The sequence below is a fragment of the Vicugna pacos genome, chromosome 24, assembly GCF_048564905.1.
Source record: "Vicugna pacos chromosome 24, VicPac4, whole genome shotgun sequence".
In the NCBI taxonomy this organism is placed as follows: Eukaryota; Metazoa; Chordata; class Mammalia; order Artiodactyla; family Camelidae; genus Vicugna; species Vicugna pacos.
This window is the reverse complement of record NC_133010.1, coordinates 18,708,150-18,730,837: the sequence shown is the minus strand read 5'-3', so window position 1 is coordinate 18,730,837 and position 22,688 is coordinate 18,708,150. Positions and strand designations below refer to the sequence as shown.

The 22,688-nt window shown below is 40.4% G+C and overlaps 1 protein-coding gene across 1 annotated transcript in view; it reads left to right on the top strand.

Annotated features, from left to right (window-relative positions):
• Window positions 1-22,688, top strand: part of TTC39C (tetratricopeptide repeat domain 39C) — an 83,065-nt gene that overhangs the window by 23,778 nt on the left and 36,599 nt on the right. The window contains exons 2-4 of the mRNA XM_072949098.1: window positions 13,149-13,197; window positions 14,969-15,097; window positions 18,240-18,354. Coding sequence (XP_072805199.1) covers window positions 13,149-13,197; window positions 14,969-15,097; window positions 18,240-18,354 — 293 coding nt within the window. The remainder of the gene's footprint in view (window positions 1-13,148; window positions 13,198-14,968; window positions 15,098-18,239; window positions 18,355-22,688) is intronic.

The following is a 22,688-nucleotide window of genomic DNA, read 5'->3' as shown; positions in this document are numbered from 1 at the left end:
TTTCACTTAGGATGGAGTAACTGGTTTATTGCATGCTCACTACACGCCAGGCTTCAAACTAGGCATTTTAGATGTTCTTCTCATTCAGTAATTACACCCATCTACAGGTGACCCTGAACTACATGGGTCTGAACTGCGTGGGTCCACTGACATGTGAATTTTTTTCAGTAAATACAGTACCTGTATTTTCATTTGACAGGTCTTTAAGTGAACTGAGGGTGCAGAAAAGTTTGTGTTTGATTAGAGGTCATAATATATGGAATCAGAAGAACTAGGGCTTGAGTCCTCGTCCTGTTCAGGCGTTTTCAGTTTCCTGCCCGTGAGTGAGTCACTTGTCGGTTTCTTAGCTTTTTGAGGCAGAGTTAGCAGGACTTGGATTTCTGACCGTGCAGAGGGTTGGCGCTCCTGATTCTGTTGTTCAAGGGTCAACTGTGTAATTACGTCAAGTTTTCAGATGAGGAAACTCCGGCTGAGTTGGTGTATCTTGATTGTGGTCACAGTCCGTTCATGACCAAGCTGAGGTCTTAACTCAGGGGCATTTTCTAGAGCCCGCTCTTTTTCAGACACACAGGAGTAAGCATTTCCTTTTAACTTTTCTGGGGGGTAAAGTAATACTTTGCTAGGAGAATAGATCATAATGTGCCCATTCTAGAGAACATCTTTGTGTAGAAATAATTTTCTGTGTTTCGTTTTTCTTCGGGTAGATTCTTAGAAATATTTTTAAGTTTCTTGAAAGGTAAATAGGAAAACAAAACTTGTCAACAGGTTTGCAGCAATTTTCATTCCCATCTGTCCCTGTAAATGTTGTGTGTTTGAGTGCCCATAGGCAAAGTAGTATGTCCACCATGCTTACTTGGGAAAAATCCATTTGAATGTGTTTCCTTTAGTTTTAAATAACTTAACTTGACTTCCATGGCACATAATTTACATGGATATTTGTTACTGAAATATTTAGCTGTCTCTATACATCTGCTTCTATATCATAAGAGTTTTAACATGCCATTCACGCTGCTCTGCTGAAAACCTTGGTTTGATAAAGCCCACAGTTTAAGGAGGCATTCATTTACATTGATTTATACTTTCTTACACTGATAATTCTTAAATTTTTTTGTGGTTTTACAGCTTGTTCAACGTGCAAGTTGTATTTAACATCACTTTTTTTGACTCAAAAATCATGTCATTCATATCATTCTTAAACTAGGGTGTAGCATTTCTTTTTTTCCCTCTTCCCCCTCTTTCTCCCTCCTTCACTCCCTTTTTAATTTCTTTTTGTAGCAGGAGGGCAGATGTTCTACAGAGAGGAAATTCTGTGTGTTATAACAACAACAGTGAAACCAAACAAACCCTTACTTATATGAAGCCTTATTTGATACTTTAATAAAAGGATTGAAGAAGGAAATATTGCCTTCTGTTAATATTTGGAATCATAGCAGATCTTTATAAAATAACAGCTCCGCGTTGGAGATGGGATCTGCAGAGGAAGATAAAGCATGTGAAAATGGAACACCGTTTTATTCATTTAGCTGTGTTTATTTGATACATTGCCCATTTGTTTTTATCTGTAGTGTAGCTTTTCCAAATATCAGCGCAGTATTTTTAATCTGGCCAAAAATGTCTTCATTCTGTTATTGAACAGAATGTCTTGTAGATAGGTTTTATCTATTACTTTTTGCATGTTGTGGTCCGACAATGCCGCTACTAGAATAGAAATAAAAATACAGCATAGTTTAATAATTTGTGTGAATTTGGAAAACAGATACATGTACTTTCCAAAATGTTAAAGTTTTGCAGTTAGGAAATGCTTGATAAACTACAAGACATTGATAGGTGCACAGGCAGTTAAGGGCTTGTGAGGGAGTTGACTTTGTTAAATTCAATGAAGTACCCTATTTCTGACTTCCTTAAGCAAATGAGGTGTTCTTCTATGCTGCCCTTTTTCGTTTATGCAAACCTGCCTGCAGCCTGAAGGCAGTCATGCTAGTATGAGTAGGAAATTAAAGCCCTTGGCCATTCTGATTTGAATTATTATTTTAGAGAGAATGCTGTGATAAACATTGGAATTACGCGTAAAGTGTTGGTTAAAAGAGGTAACCTTTTTCTATCTCTTCTTCTGGAATAGCAGTTAGTGTTAGTGTAACTTTACTTGAGCTAGATATTGCTTTTTGTGCACTATGATCCTGTTTATTTAAAAAATCACAACAGGAATTAGCTTTTAAGGTACCACTTTCATGGGAAGTGTCCGTGATTGCTGTTTTGAGTTTGGTTTTGTCTTAAGTGGGCTTTTCAAATGCAAGGAGTTCTTTTGGGGCTTGGGTTGACTACAAGTGTGTAGGTAAAAAGAAACGTTTGTTCACAGAAACAAAGAGTAGAGTGGTGGTTGCCAGAGGCTGAGAGGTGGGGCAAATGGGGAAGATGACGGTCAAAGAGTACAAACTTACAGTTATAAGATGAATAAGTTCCGGGGATCTAAAGCTCAGCATGGTAACCACAGTTAACAAACAGTATTGTATGCTCAAAAGTTGCTGTGAGAGTGAAGCTTTAATTTTCTCACCATAACAACAACAAAACAGTAATTATGTGAGGTAAATGATGTGTTAAGTAACCTTACTGTGGTAGATATTTCTCTCTCTCTCTCTATAAAATCATTTATATTGTACACCTTAAACTTATGCCATATGCCAATTATATCTCAATAAACCGGGAAGAAAATTTTAAAAAAAGTTTGTTATTTCCTATTGTAGACTATATTCTTAGTAAAAACTGTATGTAATTAAATTTCAAAAACTGTTAAAAAGTAAGTACAGTTATCAACATATCAGTACATGATTATGTAATTTTTAAGATGTTTGCCAACTCAAGAGAAAATTTTATAACTACACTAAAAGGTGTCTTAGTTTCAGAATTGGTCTTTATAATGCCATCCTAAATATTTTTTAGGGTCCTAGAGGTGAACAGTTGAAGACGTATACTTGTAGAATGATGTTTTAAGGAGAGCTAACAGTAAAGAAAGGAAATCACTTTAAGCATTTTGTCTCTTCCAGAGACTATGCAAGCATTCATCCTGTTTTCAAGAATAGCTTCCTAGGCACGGAAGAGATGTTCTTTCTGTGGACGAGCCCATGATTTGTCACCCTCATCCAGTAAATACTTACATTTTACCTCCTACATGCCAGCCACTGTTGAATGAATTTCTTCACTTAGTATAAACCATGATGAGGACATGAAAAGAGATACAGTTTCACCCTTCACGTAAGTAGGGGATGCATTCTTAATGTATGAGCATCCTAGAAATGCATCTGTCTGAACAGTTGTCCATAGGAAGTCAGGATCAAGGTCCTGGTTATTTTTTCAGTGCTGTGCAGAGTGACTCATTAGTTTTATCTACCTGTAGATAATTGTTACCTCCAGCTGTGGGAAGAGGCAGACCACTGAGGCACCTGCTGCTTCTGTCCGTATGTGGGGAGGAGCCCTGAGTCTCCACCTGCCCCCAGAAGTCCTCCTGCGCTCTGCCGCAAGCTGATGGCTTCTCTGCTTCCATTGATTTTGTGGCTTCTTGGCACCGGGCAGTGAGTTACAAGGTCGTTCTCAGATAAGACGCAAGGCCACACATCACAGGCAGTTAATGTAACAAAAGCAAACAGTAAGACACTCTAGTGGCAGTGAGTGCAAACATCGCTGTACACGCCGCTCCCTGGGGACGGGCGGCCCTCCTGGCCTGGGGGCACCCCCAACCTGGGTGGGCTGCCCCTGGGGCCGGCTGGTGGAGCGCTAAAGACTCCAGACTCCCTAGGAACGGTGGGCGTATGATACAAGTCCAGACAGAAGATTGGACCTGCTCCAAATCGTCATTAATCAAAAGTCATAAACTGAGTGGCCATGATGATCCATGTTTTTAGAGACATGCTATCCTTTAGATAAAAAATTGCCCAAGGATCACCTTTTGAATTGTCAGAAGAAGAGAGCTTTTCTATGAAATTCCCCGCTGCCGTCGTCTTTTTTTAATTGAAGTATAGTCAGTTTACAGTGTTCTGTAAGTTTCTCGTGTACACGCACTGCTATATTCTGATCGAGGAAACAAGCGTGCTGATTTCTCTTAGTGAAAGCGGTGTTTGTGGGCTCAGGCTGACGACGATCTCATCTGGGAATTTTCTGAACCTGTGGAGGAAGGTCCCTGAAATGAAAGGTAGTGAAGTGTGGATTTCGTAGGAGATGGTCGGTTAGTTTGAGACGGATATGGATTGGGTCCTGTGAGGTCAGGACAGTGGCATGTGGCAAAGATGGGGTTCCCAGTCTTGGGGAGTTTCCATTCAAACAAATAAAAAGATAAATATCAGATAGCAGTAGGCGCTCTGAAGAGGATTAAAATACAGAGATGCGACGGTGATGGGAGGCTCATTAATATAGCCTCCTGAAAGAACCCCGGAGAAGAGGAACTCAAAGCTGGCAAGTAGCCCTTTTTAGATTTCATCAAATATGTTAGAGTAAGCCTCGTTCATCCGTGGAAAATGTGGTGACAAAGGGTGACTTTGAGTAAAATCTCCATGCTTTCGCTCACCATTTATTGTTGTTGGACTGTTTCTAGCAGCCAAACTGGACTGTGTATGCTCCACGAAGAGCATGAGTGTTTGTGTTTATCTTTGTATCTCTGGTGCATAGTGCAGTGCCTGCTGTATACTTGGTATTGAGCAAATATTTTGTATGAATAAATGAAACAAAATAGAGTTTTCCCCGTCACACCATGTATAAAAGAGGCCACTTTTCATTTACTTTTAAACTACAGAATGTTATCTGGTTATAACTTGGGTATGTGATTTTAAAATTAAACATGTTTCTTAAAAAACATTTTCTTTAAAAAAAAAAAAGTGTAGTTTTCCCCCAGATAACTTTGTTGATGGCACATAGAACAGCCCGGAAAACCCTCCATTATTTCTTTGACTTTGATAGTGAATTGTGCTGCTTTTGTTGGGCCCGACTCCTTAATCACTCTCCTAATCATTTGGCTTGGATAAGCTTGGCACTTCAGTCCTTCACTGCGCAGGCTCAGAGGTGGCTGTGTGCTGTGGGAAGCTGCTTTAAAACTGGAAATGTATCAGGGAGAATTGGAAGACATGGAGCAGTGGGGTGAATGGACCTGGGTACCTAACTGTCAGACCTATAGAGGGAATGATACTTCGTGAATGGGATACATCCACTGGGATTCCCGTGGAGCTGATTTCTGTCTCAAAAAACCAGATACGAATTTTATATTACAATCTAATTGGTAACAAGCTTCAAAAGGGAACATTGCAGTGATGCTGTCCAGTCATATGAGACCTCAGGGCGCTGTATGGAATACAGCAAGCATTTGTAGTACTTTCTAACTAAGATGCTTTCAGAATGGATTTTCCTTTGGAAAAATATTCTTAACTATTACAAATCATGCTAAGAAAAATCCTCTTACATTTTATTTTCCTCGGCCACCATCTGAGGGAATAGGGCACTTTTCTTTCTAGACCCGTGGTCTAGAGTTGTTCCTTCTTGACTTCTGAGGACCCTTTTCCCTTTCTGCACACAGTGGATGTTCTCTTTAATGATGTTTGTTGAATGAATGGTGCAGGAACCAGGTGCTGAGAATGTCACTGTTCTTCCTTGTTTTCTTGGTGTGAGGAGAGAGAAATCTTTCAATCTCTTTGGTCAGTAAGTGGGAATGACTTTTATGCTCTTGTGCACGGGCAGGCCAGACATCCTCTTCTGTATTATTGCTGCAGCATCTTTCAAGTAGCTCACCGGGATAGTTTCTCATCTGAGTGGTGTTTAAAAAGTAAGATCAGTGTATTTGGAAAACAATTCATTGCACAGGAATCAAGTTAATCTTATGGATAGCACCATAGTACTCAGAGAACTTGAAAAACAGAGTAGTGAAAGTTGAGCCAGTTGCTCAGGAACCACAAGTTGCAGTTTAATTGAGGTCTGCGTTCAGGTGATCGGTATCCCCTGAAATGTAAACATTTCAAGGCTTAATCTAGTTAGTACTGACTTTGGCATGTTTTAGTTTTTAACTCCGCTTCCATGAAACTGTTGCAAAGTTTATCATTTTTTCTTAGCAGAGCGGGGAGGAGTCAGCTAGGTAGAAGGAAGATTTCACTATATAAAATTTAAATGAGGTAATTAGTTCAGATAGCAAGAAAATGTGTGGTTCTCTTTGTCCTACTGGCCTCCTCTTTTTTTTTTTTCAATTTTTGAAAAGGATGCCTTTAAAATCTTATTTAGATAATATAGACAGCAATGCCCAAATTGTTTGCATTTGTTTTTCGAAAACAATCAGACTGGAGAGTAACCTCAGCTTGATTGTCTCTCTTTCCTTCTTTTGGGGCATTTCGTTATTGGTGCTCTGGGCCCCAGCTGGGCACAGCTAGGCTCAGCTTGTCACTCAGTGAACAACTCACTTCCACATAAGCAGGCTTTGGCTTTTTTGCTATTGAATCACCCCATTATGCTGTTAGGTTGCCTGGATGATGTGTTCTGTTGAGAAATTGTTTCAAAGCAACAACTGAATCACGGGGAGTATTTAGAACAAGTAAATTGACTTAAATGATGTACTTTTCTGTCTGAAAGTTGTCTGACTATAGAGAGAATGTCTTTGGTGACATTATGGAAGCAGAGATGATGATTTGTGCAGCTTAAGTCGTGACTGTTTGTCCCCTTACATACACTCCTTATCATTGACAACATCACCTTTAATCATACTGCCCCTTAAAACAAGTATTCGTTTTTTCTTGTCTGTACATACTGGAACATAATGTAGCCACAACTTTTGTTTTCACAGTAGATGCTGTCAGGCATTTTTCTAGGTCATAATAGTCCATGTGGTTATTTTATGAGGCATTTATCCTATTGCAGACTTCTCCCCCCATGTTCAGATAATTTTTAATTGTGGTTAAGTATACACGATATAAAGTTTACCATCTTTATTTTTATTTTTAAATTTTATTTTATTGAGTTATAGTCAGTTTATAATGCTGTCAATTTCCAGTGCAGAGCACAATTTTTCAGTTATACATGAACATACATACATTCATTGTCACATTCTTTTTTCACTGTGAGCTACCACAAGATCTTGTGTATATTTCCCTGTGCTATACAGTGTAATCTTGTTTATCTATGCTATATATACTTGTCGGTATCTACAAATTTCGAACTCCCAGTCTGTCCCTTCCCACCCTCCTCCCCGCTAAAGTTTACCATCTTAACCATTGTTAAGAGTATATAGGTCAGTAGGGGAAGTAGACGCACATGGTTGTGCACTGCATCTCCAGATCTCTTAAAAATTGTTTTTTAGTTTTTTTGGGGGGAGGCAGAGATAAATTAGTCTTATTCGTTCTTAGAGGAGATACCGGGGATTGAACCCAGGACTTTGGGCACACTAAGCATGCACTCTACCACTTGAGCTATACCCTCCCCCTCCAGAACTCTTTTTATCTTGTAAAACTAAACCTCTGTACCCCTTAAATGGCTCTACCTTCCCTCCTCCCCGCAACCCCCGGCAAACACCCTTCTACTTCCTGTTTCTGAATTCAACTGCTCTACGAACCTCAGAAGCAGAATCATACAGTACTGGTCTTGTGACTGGCTTATTTCATTTAATGTAATGTTTCAAGTTTCATCCATGTTTTAGGATTTCCTTCCTTTTTAAAGGCTGAATACTATTCCTTTGTATATATGCATAACATTTTGTTTATTGGTACATCCATTGATGGACACTTGGGTTGCTTCCACCTTTTGGTTATTGTGAATAATGCTGTACAAATATCTGTTTGAGTTCCTGATTTCAGTTTTTGGGGGGTATTTGGAATTGCTGGGTCATATGGTAACTCTACTTATGATTTTTTTGTGGAGCCATCATACTGATTTCCATAGTGGCCGCATCATTTTACATTCCCACCAACCATGCCCAGGGGTTCTAGTTTCTCCACATCCTTGCCAACACTTGCTATTTTCTGTTATTTCAATAGTATCCATGCTCATGTGTATGAGGCAGTATCTCATTGTGGTTTTGATTTAGCATTTCCAAAATGATTAGTGATGTTCAGCCTCTTTTCATGTGCTTTTTAGCCACTTGTGTATCATCTTTGAAGAAATGTCTTTTCATGTCTTTTACCCACTTTTCAACCGGGTTGTTTGGTTTTTTGTTGAGTCATGGGAGTTCCTTATATAGTCTGGACATTAACCCTTTGTCACATATGATTTGCAGATATTTTCTCCTATTCCATAAGGTGCCTTTTCACTTTGTTGATTGTCTCTTGCACAGAAGTGTTTTATTTGGATGTCGTCCAGTTTATCTGTTTTTACTTTTTTGTTGCCTGTGCTTTGGTGTCATAGCAAAGAAACCGTTGCCAAATCCATCGTCTTGAAGCCTTTCCTCTCTGTAGACAGGTTTTTCTTTAAACCCAGGCTTTCCCTATTCTGGATAATGTTGCAGTGAGTGGCTTCATGAACTTAGCTTTTTTCTTCTGTTGGCACTATTTTACATGACTTTCAGAAAGAATTTTGTCCTCTTAGAGCCCATTTTTTGGAGATACTGGGTGGAGCAGAGATTATCACTTGTCCTTTAAGCCAAAGTTGTATTCTTAAGGAATGGTGCAAGGCGTTTAGAGAAGCATTCAGTGATGTCTTGATTGGTAATTCTATGAAGTTGACTCCTGCGGTCCTCTGGGACTGTGATTTTTAAAACAGCATAGGTCACAGCAAAGGCACAGCCCTTTTAAGAGCAGCTGGGTGGTGGGGTGAGTTTATGTGATTATTTATTCAGTCCTCAGCTTTGAGATCTCAGGGATATAGTGAGATGAGGTGACTGCTCTGGGATGACTAGGTCCAGATGGCCCTGGAATTCCCTGGTAATACACAGAGTCCAATCTCCCCACACATTTGAAGGCGAGAAAAGTTGTTTTGGAGAATTCTTCTAAGAATTCTACACTATATGAATGTGTAGAACATTTTCAGAAAAATCAAAGAAAGGCTTAAAAAACTAGCCATTTGTCACTGTGTTTGGGACATAAAATTACATTTAAAGAAGTATACTTAGTTAGAGACTGTCTTGTAATATGCTCATTTATTCAGTGGAAAAGTATTCCTTTGAGAATCACATGTATGTATTCCCTCCCACTATGTTTTAGGAAACAAAATCTTCATCAGTCCAATTTTTAATGTGCTGGAGAAACTTTGTTTTTTAAATTTCCATGGCAATGTTCATAAATTTATAAATAGACCATCCATTGATTGCTTCTTTGTATTTTCAACAGTTTTCCTGCTTAATCCTCTAATCTCAACTTATTTTTGAAATCTCAGTCATTTCATCTGTAAATACTTTCATATACACCTCCAAAAAATAGTCCTTAAAATGTGGCTGTTATACCATTGCTGTACCTAAAACAAAAAAACAACTAATTCTCTTAAACGACTAATACTGATTCACTAATAGAATCAAATACCCATCAATGATCATTTGTTTTCTTTTTTTCCTTTTTTCTTTTTCATAAAGAAAACTTTACATACAATAAAGAAGGTACACATATATAAATATCACATTGTAACTACTCAGATCCAGATCACATTAAAGGATATTTCCAGCAATCCAGCATCCTCTCTCCAGCTCCTCAGTCAGAATCCCTTGAAAGGCATCACTGTTCTGAACTCTGTCATCATTAGAGGTCAGAACAGTGGTTTTGAACTTCATATAAATGGAGTCATTCAGTATATACTCTCTTGTGTCTGATGTCTTTCATTCAACATTACACCTATGAGATTAACTCATGTTTTTGCATTTAGCAGTAGTTTTTTTTCTCATAGCAGTGAACTATTCCGTTGAATGAATATTCTGCTATTTGATCTGTTCTACTGTTGATGGACGTTTGAATTGTTCCCAGTTTGAGGCCACTATGAAGAATGCTTATTACCGAGCCCAGGCTCATACTGCTTGCCACGTGACAGGCCAGTAAATTGAGAGATAAGCTGTTGGGGCCAGGAGTAGCAACTTTATTTGGAAAGCCAGCAGACTAAGGAGATAGTGGACAGGAGTCCCAAAGAACCATCTTACCCTAGTTAGAATTCAGGCTTTTAAACTAAAAGGGGAGGGGCTGTGGTTGGTTGTTGGAAACTTCTTGGTGTCTGAATCCTTTTTTCTTGCAGCTGTCCACATAGGCCAGGCCATGATGTTCCTGTAAACCTGGAGCAAAACAAATGTTATTCTCTGTTCTGCAACTTTTTAATCTTCTTATGAATGAACGGGGAAGTGTTACACTTTTAAAGGTCAGAGCCTTGAGAATTGGGCTGTCTTGTATATTTCAGGCTATAGGCAAGGTTCTTTGTAGCAAAAGCAATAGAACACAAAGGTTTAGAATAAAAGAAACAGGTCCAGTATGGAGTCAGATTTGTTCTACCCTATTACACTGTTAACATACCATACATATCTTTTGGGAGCATAATTCAATTCTATTCTATGTATATATGTAACTAAGAAAGAAGTTACTGAGTCATAGACAGGCATTGCTTAGTCGATCAGGCATGTAGATGAGTTTTAGTAGAGCAGACGTATAGCTTTGGTAGATACTGCAGAGCAGTGTTTGAGTTCCAGTTACTCCACATCCTCACTAACACGTGGTATTACCAGTCCTTATAAGTACGGCCAATCTGAGAGTATAGGGGTATCTGAAACTGGGTTGCCAGTCATTTTTCACTCATTCATGGGAGTTCTTTATGTATTCTCAAGGTGAGCTCTTTGTTGGATATGTGTATTTGCCTTTTTCAATCTCTTAGGAGTGACCAGAAATTCTTAATTTTAATTGTTCGATGCCAGGTAATGTAGGTCTCCAACTTGGTTGGCCTTCTTCAGATTTGATTTAGTCATTCTAAATATTTACACACACAGACACACACCCCCCCACACCCCGCCCCCGCCCCCCCCCCCGGGATTTTTTGAGTTTAAGAGAAGATAACCCAGGACCTCGTGCGTGCCAAGCATGCAGTCTATGACTGAGCTATAATCTCCCCCCACCTCCCTTCTTTTAAATGTGAGGTTTTTCATCGTGTGGTCTGTTTCACTTGCCCCTGCCTCTTTTGTTATGTATCTTCTGGTATTTAGGAAGGTTTGTGTTTTGGTTCTAATGCTTGCCTTTCTGCCTGGCCTTTCCACGGTGCCTCACTCGCCTCCCGTGTTGGTCGTTGCTTGTTGGTTCCTCGTGTGTGAGCACACGGAGAGGAGCTAGGAGCTCTTCCTTGCCCTCTGGCATCAGTGTTGGACGACTGACCCTTGTCCTCTTTAGGAACATTTCCAAATCTCCTAATTGAGTAAGTTTTGTGTGGAAACACATGGGTGGGCCAAAATTGACTTAGATGAGATAAATTCATATAGGATTACCTGAATCATGTTGAGTTAAAAAAAACAATCAAGTGGATGAAACAAGTGAACATTGTTAGATTAAGCCTTTAAAACCCCAGGTAAAGAGCGCAGCATACACCTGCTTCTCAATCAGGTCGTTACTGAGCGCCTCATGCTCCCAGGTGCATGGGGTTTCTAGAGACAATGTTTCAAGGAGGGAAAGATGTTTCCATTGCGCTGATTTTTCGCTTAGATGAAAAGATGGTACGTGAAGTCCAAATGGCCAGGCCAGGGCACCATGAATCATTCATAGCCTTGGCTCTCCGGAATCTAATTTTAGTCAGAAACAAGAAGCAAAGGTAGCAACACTGGGCCCTCAGTTCAGCCTCTTTCATCTCCCAGAAGGACAGAGGAAGCGCGGAAAGAGCAGAGACGGGGAAGCCACGCTGATCAGCTCTTGACTGAGATATGTCTGTTCGGGAAAGGCAGAGTTCTGTCTTTCATTCCTTCACAGATTTGTATTTGCTGGATGCCTGCTGTGTGTAAGGCAGGATGATGAGGGATAAGAAGCAGGAAAGAGCATTCTAGTGGGGACCCTGCTGGCAAACCAAGCGATCACGTTGTGGGCTGGGAGCCTGGGAAGGCACGTCCGTGTGGAGCCGCGGAGTGGGAAACAGCGACTGTCCCGGCGCGAGTGCAGGGAGGTGGGAGCCTGCGCAGTGCGCGCTGGGGGGCGCTGGTGGAGCTGGCTGTGGGGGGTGAGTGCTGCTGCGGGTTCTTCCCGAGGGACTTGACCTCCCTGATTCTTGTAGGTTCGGGGGTAAACAAACTCTTCTTTGCTGTAGCATGTGAGTAGGTGCCAAGTAGGTGGAAGAAAAAATTGTGGCATAGGGTTAACATTTCAAATAAATTGAGTTTACTGATCCCTGCCCACAACATACCCCGCCCTCAAAGAGGAAAGTTCATGAGCATCTGAGCATTGGGTGTGTGTGTGTGTGTGCCCGCTGTCCCTCCCATGCACACCCCCACCAAACACACACGTTCTCTTGGGACGTAACCTCAATTTCCAGTAAAGGACTGACTAAATACATGGTCATTATAAAAAAAAAAAGCAAAAGCAGTGTATTATTTACACAATGACAAAAACAGTAAAATTATTTTTAGGAGGCAGTTCTAACTTGCTTTCCCTTTGCTGCAATTTACGAGGATTTGGATTTTTGTATTGGTTGTGAATTTGAAGCAGAACGTTTATTTTCTTATATTCTTTAAGTTGAATTGGTATCAGTTTCATTTGGCTTCATATTTGGCTTACATATAAAATTGGATAATGACTATTACAGTGGGGGATGACTGACTTGAGGGAGGCATTCTTAAAGTCTTTTGGATGGAATAAGTGAGTTTGCAAGGTCTGGCTTAGTGGTAAAATCCTTTACTCTAAAAATAATACTTGTTTTATGTGTATGAAGTTTTGAACATGTTTTGCATTTTAAAAATGAGTATTAATCGTCCTCCTTTGGCCATGTATCTGCAGATGTCGGATAGGTTTACTAAGGCAGTGTCTATTACAATATGACTTTCTGCTCCTTGCTTGGAAGACTTGGGGGCAGACTTTATCCTGGTAGACAGACCTGTGAACTTCCTTGCCTCTTTTACTTTTTACTTAGGGTAATTTAATCAACTTGAAGACCTTAACAACTTCTGACCAATTATTAGGAATATACAGTATCCTGGCATAGCAAATTTTTTAAAAATAAAGTTTTACAATAAAAATAATTTTATTTTGTTTTCTTAACAGAAATCATAGCCCATTAATGAGTTTTGGAGCCAGCTTTGTCAGTTTTTTGGTAAGTTCATGTGGGAAGGGGTTTTGGTGGGAAGAAAACAAATACATAATGTGTCTTTTAGTGGTTACTGGCTTTATACACTATTGAGGAAGATCTTTTACAGTTAAAAACAAATCAAATGGTTGCCTCTTAACACTATGAGATATCCTTCCCTAAGTTTAAACATAAAATGCTTATGTGTTACTTCTGGAGTATTATTTTCCCAGCCAAAATCCTTTTTAAAATAAACATATAATCAAAAGACCTTTCCAAAAATTAAAACTGCGTTAGAGTTGGGAATGAAAGACTTTGGATAATAAAGGTCCGCTCTAACATTGCTGAGTAAATGTGGACTGAAAAACCAGTTAAATCAGCAGAGCTAAAGTTTGTCAGTTACTGTATACATTTTCAAATATTAATATTTAGGAATTGAGGGAGTAAGTTGCAGTTAGTTTTTAAAATAAATTGGGCAATGAAGAAAATTGGATGCTTTTATTTTTCAGAAACGTTTATCACACAAACTACTTTCAGACATGATTAAAGAAAAAACTGTCATAGAATTACATAGCAGCAGCAACAACAACAAAAATCACAAGGAGAGACTGAGAGAAGTAAAATGGAGAAGGCACTTAGATTCCAGGTTTAGAAAGATCTCAGCAAATGGGCACGCTGGACGCAGCCTGACGGAACCCAGTCACAGCCAGCTTCTGGCAGCAGGGACTTTCATTCAAGCTACTTATTTATTCTTACTGCCAGGCAATGTAACAACATTTTTATTACGCTTTTTAAGGCCTACTCTTTGCAAGAAAACGTAGTTCCAGATCTTAAGGAAAGTGGTTCTGGGTGGGGGTTGTAATGAGTACCCACGTGACAAGAGAGGCGGTGAGGAAGATGTCACGGAAGGCGTGGCGTGGTGGCGGCTGGGCGAGGAGGCTGTGGCAGAGTTGGGGTTTGGTTGGAAAATGTGGTGGGGACGCTTGGCCAAAGGTGGCTGTGGTCTGGTTTGGCTAGAATGGATAAGTAGGTTAGAGTCATACGAAGGAGGCCCAGGATGCTGGCCGGGGTGGGCAGGCTGAACGTGATAAGGAGCAGACAGTTAGTTACGATGAGTTCATTAGGTCCTTCCAAGAACCCGGTGTCCTGTCTCTGCCCCTGTGGCCCGTTTACCTCAGAAACCTCAGTCCTTCTGGGGGAAGTAGCAGATTTTCAGCGGAGGATCATTCCTCTATAGTCAAATGTGGCCTGAAGAAAATCTACCAGGATCAGGTGCTTGGAAACAAGCTGTCAGTGGAATTTTTTCACTGTGGACAATAAAAAATGAGTTTCTTATAAGTGAGCTGACTGGAATTGCTGTCCCTGAAAAGACTGATAATTTTCAAAGAGCACCTGCCAGCTGATGTTTTGTGCTGTATTTGATGGAGCCAGGGGTCCATGTGTGGGTAGAAAGTAATTTTCATTGAGACCATTATAAAAACTGAATTAAGTGGACCAATCGGAAATTATATAGAGTTTTATTACTGCGTTGAATAACCAAAAAATTATAGAACAGTGAGTGCAAGGACATTTGTTACCATGTTTTTTTCATGCTGCTGTAGTAGAGATATGTGCTTATTTCATACTGAGATTATAGGGTTTTTTTTTAATGAATAGGGTATGCTGTAGCATTCTGATTCTCTTACTTGCAGTATATCATTTAGATGGTTTTTTTCTCCCTAGTTTGGAGTTGTGTTGTCATAAATTGGCCTCAATATTCAGACCCTTAACTGCTTCATTCTTATTTCTTTCTCGGTAGAATGCTATGATGACATTTGAGGACGAAAAAATGCAGTTGGCTTGTGATGACTTAAAAACCACAGAAAAGCTGTGTGAAAGTGAAGAGGCTGGAGTTATTGAAACAATCAAGAATAAAATTAAGAAGAATGTAAGTATTATGCCTTTAGATTTTGAACTGTGTGCCACTGGGAACACGGTTTATTTGCTTTTTGGTGTTTAGAATATGGCTGAAGCACTCGATGTTGCGTACAGCTTTTGATTATATAAAGTGTGTTTCTTGTCGCACTGGAACCCCCTTAGTCACGAGAGCTATTCAGTGCGTGGTCTTCTGGTATCTTAAAATCCCCTTCTCCCATAGTGGGCCATGTGACAAGGGCTTTGGTAATGAGGCTTTCATATGTGTTATTTCAGATATGTTGCATTTTGGCATAATTCAGTAGTTCAGCTGGTTGCCTCCTTTCCTGAGGCCTCTCCAGCCCTGGTTACAAATAAAGTCACAGTGACATGAAAATCCACTTCCCTGATTTTTCTTTCACCTTTCAGTGCCAGAGTTCCAGGCTTTGGAGAGACCTCCCCTACTGCTAATGTTTCTGGAGTGCCCAGAGGTCTCGTGTGTGTCACATGTTCAGCTGGCAGACCAGCCTGTTGGTCGCATATATATCAGGAACCACTCGTCTTTTGTTCTCCTTCCTCTCAGTCCAGGTGGCTTCCCCTCTGCTCTTGCTTGTGGTGCTGGCCAATGAGAAGCCACTGATGGGCCCAGAGTACCATCTCCTGATGCTCCAGGAGGGCCAGAGTTCCTTGATTCCTCTCCCTCCAAACCCTACGTCTAGTCAGTGACCAAGTCCTGTTGACTCTTTCTTGAAGATCTCCTGAATCCGTCTGCATCTTTCTGTCCTCACTGCCGTTTCCCTTAGCCAGTCACCATCTCCACTTGCCTGAAACAACCGTCACTGTCATGATCCCTCCAGTCTCACTGTTATCTAATCATTCTCCAAAATACAGTCACTAAAGGTGCAGATAACATGTTGCTGGTTTCATTTTCAGTGTCCCTGAACCCCGTCCCTTGCCATTGCACTAAAGTCCAAGCTCCTTAATGTGGCTGACTTGCCATTGACTTTTCTTCTGCTTAGAACATTTTTCTCCCTCTTGACCTGGTTTGTATTCCTTCTTTAGTTGTCCCTTGATGTCATTTCCCCCAAGGACTCTTGTCCGAGCCCCTAAACCCTGTTAGTATGCGTCCTACAGGCTCCCATAGTTCCTTGTACGTTATCCTTCAGAGCACTGACCACATTTTACACAGTTATCAGCATTCCCTCATTAGACTGTAAGTTTATTTACATATCTATCCTCAGTATCTAGTGCCATGGCTGGCACCTATGTTAATAATTAACGTTTGTAATGGGTCCTTGCAATCTAAAAAGCATTTTCACATACAGTATCTCGTTAGCCCTTCCAACAACCTTGCAGAGTAGCTGTTATTAAAAGCAAAGAAACAGAAGCATCAATCGCTGACATTTGCTTAAGCAAACAGTGATGGCTGCTGGAACTGGATCAGGAGCAACAGTGACCACGATGAATTATGCTAATCTAGAAAAAAGGGACACCATTTTCTCATGTATACTGGGTGAACTATTGTTATATTTGCAAAAATCCTGTAATTTCTTATATCATTGTGAAAGCACATGAAAGCTATTTTGTTCAAGTTTACTTTGTATTAAGAGTATACTGTTCTAGTATGGAGGTTCCTTAAAAAACTAAAAATAGAGTTACCATGTGATCCAGCAATCCCACTCCTGGGCATTTATACAGAGAAAACTCCTAATATGAAAAGACACTTGCACCCCAATGTTCTTAGCAGTACTATTTACCATAGCTAAGACACGGAAGCAATCTAAATGTCCATCAACAGATGAGTGGATAAGGAATTTGTGGTGTGGTATATATGTACATACACACAGACACACACACATATGTATGTATAAACGGAATACTACTCAGCCATGAATAAAAGCAACATGGATGGTCCCTAGAGATTATATTTAGTGAAGTAAGATGGAGAAAGACAAATATCACATGATATCACTTATATGTGGAACCTAAAAAAAAATGATACAAATGAACTTATTTATAGAAAGGAAATAGACTCTGACTTTGAAAACAAACTTATGGTTATGACAGGGGAAAGGGGAGTGGGGTAGGGATAAATTAAGATTTTGGGATTAGCAGATACAAGCTACTATAAATAGAATAGATAAACAACAAGGTCCCACTCTATAGGACAGGGAACTATATTCAGTATCTTATAACCACCTATAATGGAAAAGAATCTGAAAAAGAATATACGTATGTATAACTGAATCACTTTACTGCACTCCTAAAAACTAACACAACATTGTAAATCAACTATACTTAAAAAAAATGCACTGTTCTATTTCAGAGTGATTTTTCATCACATAGAGACATTCTTTATGAGAAAGTCCAACATCTTAGAAAAAGTCAAAAATTTTTTTTGGTTTTACTTTTTGCTTATTTTTTTATGGGTAGTCACCTTGGAGGTTGTGACTCAGATTTCGAGCTCAACTTGTGATTTGTTCAAAGCTAATTTTGGGGGTGGGGTGGGAAGAGGTAAATTAGGTTTATTTTTAGAGATGCTGCTGGGAATTGAACCCATATCCTTGTGCATGCTAAGCATACACTCTACCACTTGAGCTATACCCTCCCCCTTCAAAGCTCATTTTTAATTTAGAGTATTTTCTCCTTAACTAATAGGTAATCAGTTCCAGCCCTCACATCTCAGTTGCATGCACCAAAGGAATGAACCTTACTGTCAGTCCTGCCTGATACCACGTGTATAGATATGCCTACCGTATTAGGAAGGCAGATGGCTCGTGGTGGCTTTTCAGGTTATTTATCCTGGGACAGTGTTTTGTACCTTCAGTGATTTTCTTTTTGGGGGGGGGATAAGTAAGAACTTTCACAGTTTAAAAAAAATGATAAAATGCTGAAGTTCTGTACAGGTTTTCATAAACTCCGTTTTTATCATTTAGAATATTTGTCTCTGAGTTACCGAGCTCTTCAGCAGCACAGCATGACCAGAACAAAGCTCGCCTTGGTGGGACTGTGTGGAACGACCAGGCTCACGGGCTAAGCTTGGCCTTGGCTTTCAGTGACTGCCGTGTGTCACAATTCCCTTGCGACATTATTTTGCACAGTAAAGTAATCGTTGTTTGGAAGGAGTCTTGTTCTTGGGAGTGATTTGTGGTGTGTGCTTTCTTCCCACCAAACAGGTTGACGTCCGAAAATCCACCCTCTCTATGGTCGATCGGCTCCAGAGGCAGATAATCATAGCCGACTGTCAGGTTTACCTGGCTGTGCTCTCCTTTGTGAAACAGGAGTTGTCAGGTAGGCCGCGCCATTGTTTTCCAAGGCTTTCCTGTTCTGTGGACGTAATTGGTAATACTCTTTTTTTTAGGACGCCTCGTATTTCAGTCTTTGAAAACATGTGGCACCTCTTTGGGGGTGTGGTCCTGATTTATTGCTTGAGAAATTGAAACCACAAGGGCTCAATGTGTGTTTAGCGGTGTAGTTTTTCATACCGAAATCCGTGTTTCATCCCCTTGTCTCCAGATACTCTGTCATGCTTAGAGACATGACCAGTGCCTTAGATTTTTTTTCTTAGTGGGAATCAAGTTGGGGTAATGATCCTTAAAAGTGAAACAGAATGAGTTTCAATGTAAGTTTTTCAGAAAGTTGTCATTGAAGGCCTGAGCCTGTACTAAAGATTTCGTAATATACTTGAATGACCTGTGCTTTAACAACCCTTAGTGAGGAGTATAAACTAATTTCTTACTTCATTTGCCCAAGACAGATGTTTTCCAGGATTTTGTAGCTTTAATATCTCAAGTGATAATAGACTTGGACTGAGGGCCTCAGAACTCGCCATGAGGTTAACTTCGGCACTTCACTTACATGATTTTATGTCTGATTATGATGGCAGAAACCTGCCTCTTTGGTAGATAGGATTTACTTGAAAAAAATGAAAATTCAAAAAGGAAATCAACTGGAATTCACAATGAGAAAAGCATTTTCTTCCAAACCTTAAATGAAGAAGGGAGGGTATGTTGCCAAGTCACAGTATACACTTTTCTTTCTAGACGGCTGGAAGCCACGTTTCCCCTCCCTTTGCTTTCTTCTCTCTCTCTCTCCACTCAGACTTGAGGATGCTTTGTTTCTGTTTGGCCCAAGTCAAAAGTAGAATGTACCTTTTCTTATGACCTCCAAAATTTGGACTTCCTGCAAATTATATTTTTCTGTGTTTTATGATTGTACTGTGGCCTTTTCTTTTTGATCCATTTTTTTCTCTTTAATCCTTATCTCAGGACTCTCCCAGTAACTAACTTATGTGGTTGAGGGCTCAAAGCTCATGTGAATTTGAATGTGAATTTGCTGTAATATCATGATGTGAAATTGCCCATTTGGTGCTCCACACTCACATGTATGTAAGAGAGCAGTGAATAGATCTGGGCCTCTTTGGTCGAGACAGAAGCTCTGATGTCTTCTGTGACGTTGGAGAACTTTTTTCCTGAGACTCAAGGACTTTTCTAAGGACCTAATTTTAGCCATTAAGAAAATACCGATTGAGAGAAACAGATGAATCAAACGTAGTAAAAATGTCTGGGGAATCAGGGTGAAGGGTATCTGGGAGTTCCTTGTGTTAATCCGTCTTTCACGTGTTCATTCACTGGTCCATTCAGCAGATAACAACAGAGCACACCCAACGCCGAGCACCGTGTTACGTGAGCGTGTGTAGACAGTGGTCCTTGCCCTTGTGAAATTCAGAATCACCAGTTAGTACTCTTACTTTTAAAATCACTCTGATTGTAAAATGACTAAATGTTATAGAAAATTTGGAAAATATAAAAATTTAAAAAGCAAGTCATTTGTGTTCTTACCACTTGGAGAAAATCCCCCCCCCTTTTTTTAAGGGTTTTAAAGTTTTATTTTCAATTAGATAAGCCAATAAACCAATCCTTTTTTTCCCTGCCCTTCCCTTATGTCCCCCAAGTTCTGCAGAGTCGTACCTGCCAGCCTTTCACCATTATGCTCCCCGAGAAAATCACTATGGCTAATGTTCTGTTTTTATGTTTCTCTATGTTTCTTAAAAAAATTCAATCTGTGGTATTTTGTATCCTACTTTCCCTCTTAGATTATATTTCATGTATTTTTCCTATAACTCAGAGTTTCAAAATATAATTTTAAAAGCATATTAGTTTGTCATGTGAATGTGCCCCCAGTTTATTTAACCAGTTCCTCTTGGGATATTCAGGTGTTCTTTGCTAATTTTGTTTTATCCATAAACTGTATTTCTTTCACAGATATCTTCATGACCTTCTCCCTTTCTCCTAAAAGGTTGATATTAATCAATTATTTAAATTATTTAACCCAGTTTGTTGTAGATTTTTCATAGCACTCTTGGTTTTTTCCTGATGCTGTATAATTTACTGAACCTAGTAGTGATATTGAAAGGAAACTGACAGACTGAAAACCTCAGATTCTAATAAACTCACGTGGTGGTCATTTGCTTTATGAATAGCTCAGTAATTTTTCAAAGAAACAACCAAAAATGTGCTTCATTTGCTTTTCAGAAACCCACTGGGTTATTAAACTCTGAAAAATCTCCTCTTTGTTGGGATCCATTTCTTAAACTTCCCTGATGAATAATTTTCTTAGAAAAACTCCTTCTTGGACATGTTTGTTATAGGGGCTCCTACCACTCCTCAATCAGGTGGCACAGAAGTGGGGCGGGGGAGGGGGTGCTCAGACTCACCCGAGCTCAGGGAGGACTGAGCCCCTGGCTGTGTTTATGTTTCATACTTTCAAAAGAGCCCTTGTGCTTTATCTCCTTGAACATCCCTAATGAGTTGCGCCCATCATCTCTCTCCATTTTCCTGTACTGCTTTTTAATTTACTCTAATCCAAAGGCTTTTTTTTTTTTTGCAGTGAGCACATATTAATTAGTTTTGTAACAAAAAGAATTCATTTTTAAAACTGATTTTATGGCTCTTGCCACCTTGTTTTATTATGTTTCCTTTATCTCCTTTCGGACTTGAAAATCGGCCCCCTGCCTTACTCTTCTTGGCATAATATGTGCTCCATAAATTTTTCTCAAATGAAGTGGTTTTCCTTGTTTTCACTGGTGAGCCAGTTGAGGCTGAATGATTTGAGGTTGAACAGTTTATACAGCTTGTTAGTGATGACAGAACCAGGACATGAGCCGTGAATTTCTTATTTCATACCTGAATCTCCAGCACTCACACCATTTTCCTATCACCTTAGTTTGGAGAGTGGTGGCTCATGCATCCAGATGGCCCAGAACTCCTGCTTTCTCAGGGCCTTCTCCCTCAGCCCCCATGCCCCTTGCTCCTTCTGTCCTGTGGAATTCGCCTCTGGAAGAGTAGAACATCCTGCTGCTGACTCGCACGCTGCTCCAATTGATTCTCTGCAATGCCATTGATGCCATCGGAGCGCGCTCTCTAACACATGCCCGCCTGTGCTTCAGACACTTGGCGGTTCTGCAGCATCACCTGCAAGCTGGAATCCAGCTTTCTTCCTCAGGTGCCATGGAAGGACCTGCCCCCTCCCCAGCCGCCTCTAGCTCAGCAGGGCTGCTTGCCGCCCTCTGAATCCCCGGTTGCCTGCAGCCCTTGTGTGTGCCGCCCATGCCGTCGGGAGCACCCCAACCTTCTCTTGCTCTCGTGAGTCTCCAGGTGCAGCCCGGCCTCCCTCCTTCATTGCCTGCTCTCTCTGCTCCATCATCTGGCCTTTGGCTCTGCTTGTACCCGGTACGTAGCCAGTTAGAGCTTTCATCACATCACAGTCCACACCTGTATTTCCACGTCTGCCTACAGTAATAGATGGAAACTTCTGGAGGGCTGGGACTGTGTCTGCCTGCTGTCTTTCCCTCCACATTTACTGAGCACTTACTATGTGTCAGATGGTGTGAGATGATAAATGCTAATGGTCTAGAGATGAATGGGATGTAGCTCTTGCCTCAGGGCACTGATGGTTTAGCAGGTGAGAAAAAGGACTAAATAAATAATTCAGGGCGATACTTTAACCAGTAGATATATGAGTTAGTCAGAGAGGCTGCACAGGGAACGAGTGATTCCTAAGCTCTGCTGGGAAAGTCAAGGATCCCCGGTCCCTGAGCAGGATTATAAAGAGTAGAAGTCTGTTTCCTTCTCTGTGTCCCTGGCACTTGCTAAGGGTCCCTTTGCCTCATACGTGATGGGCGTATAATATGAATTAAAGGGAGGGATGGAGGAAGGATGATGGCATTTGGGAATGAGATGCATGATTTTGAGCCCCAAGAAACTCCAAGAATAGTTAGGGGTTGGAGAAGTGAGTCTATTAGAAATCTGTTGACCAGGGGTAAAGATGATAATGAGGAGGTGGGCTGACAAGTAAACACTAAATCATCTTTTTTTCTTCCAAAGTCTTTTATTTGGATCACAAGAAAGGCAAAGCTGAACATATACCTTCCATTAAGTGGTTACTCAGCGTCATCCAGGACCAGTGAACAGAGAGTGCTATGGTCGGACCTCTCACCAGAAACAATCTCCACTTAAAAAACAAAACAAAACAAAAAAAACTACAAAATGTATCCCAGGGTCCGTTTAGTGTAACTTGATATTTTCATTTTCTAGACAACCTTTGCCCTTTCCAGGGAGGGAGTG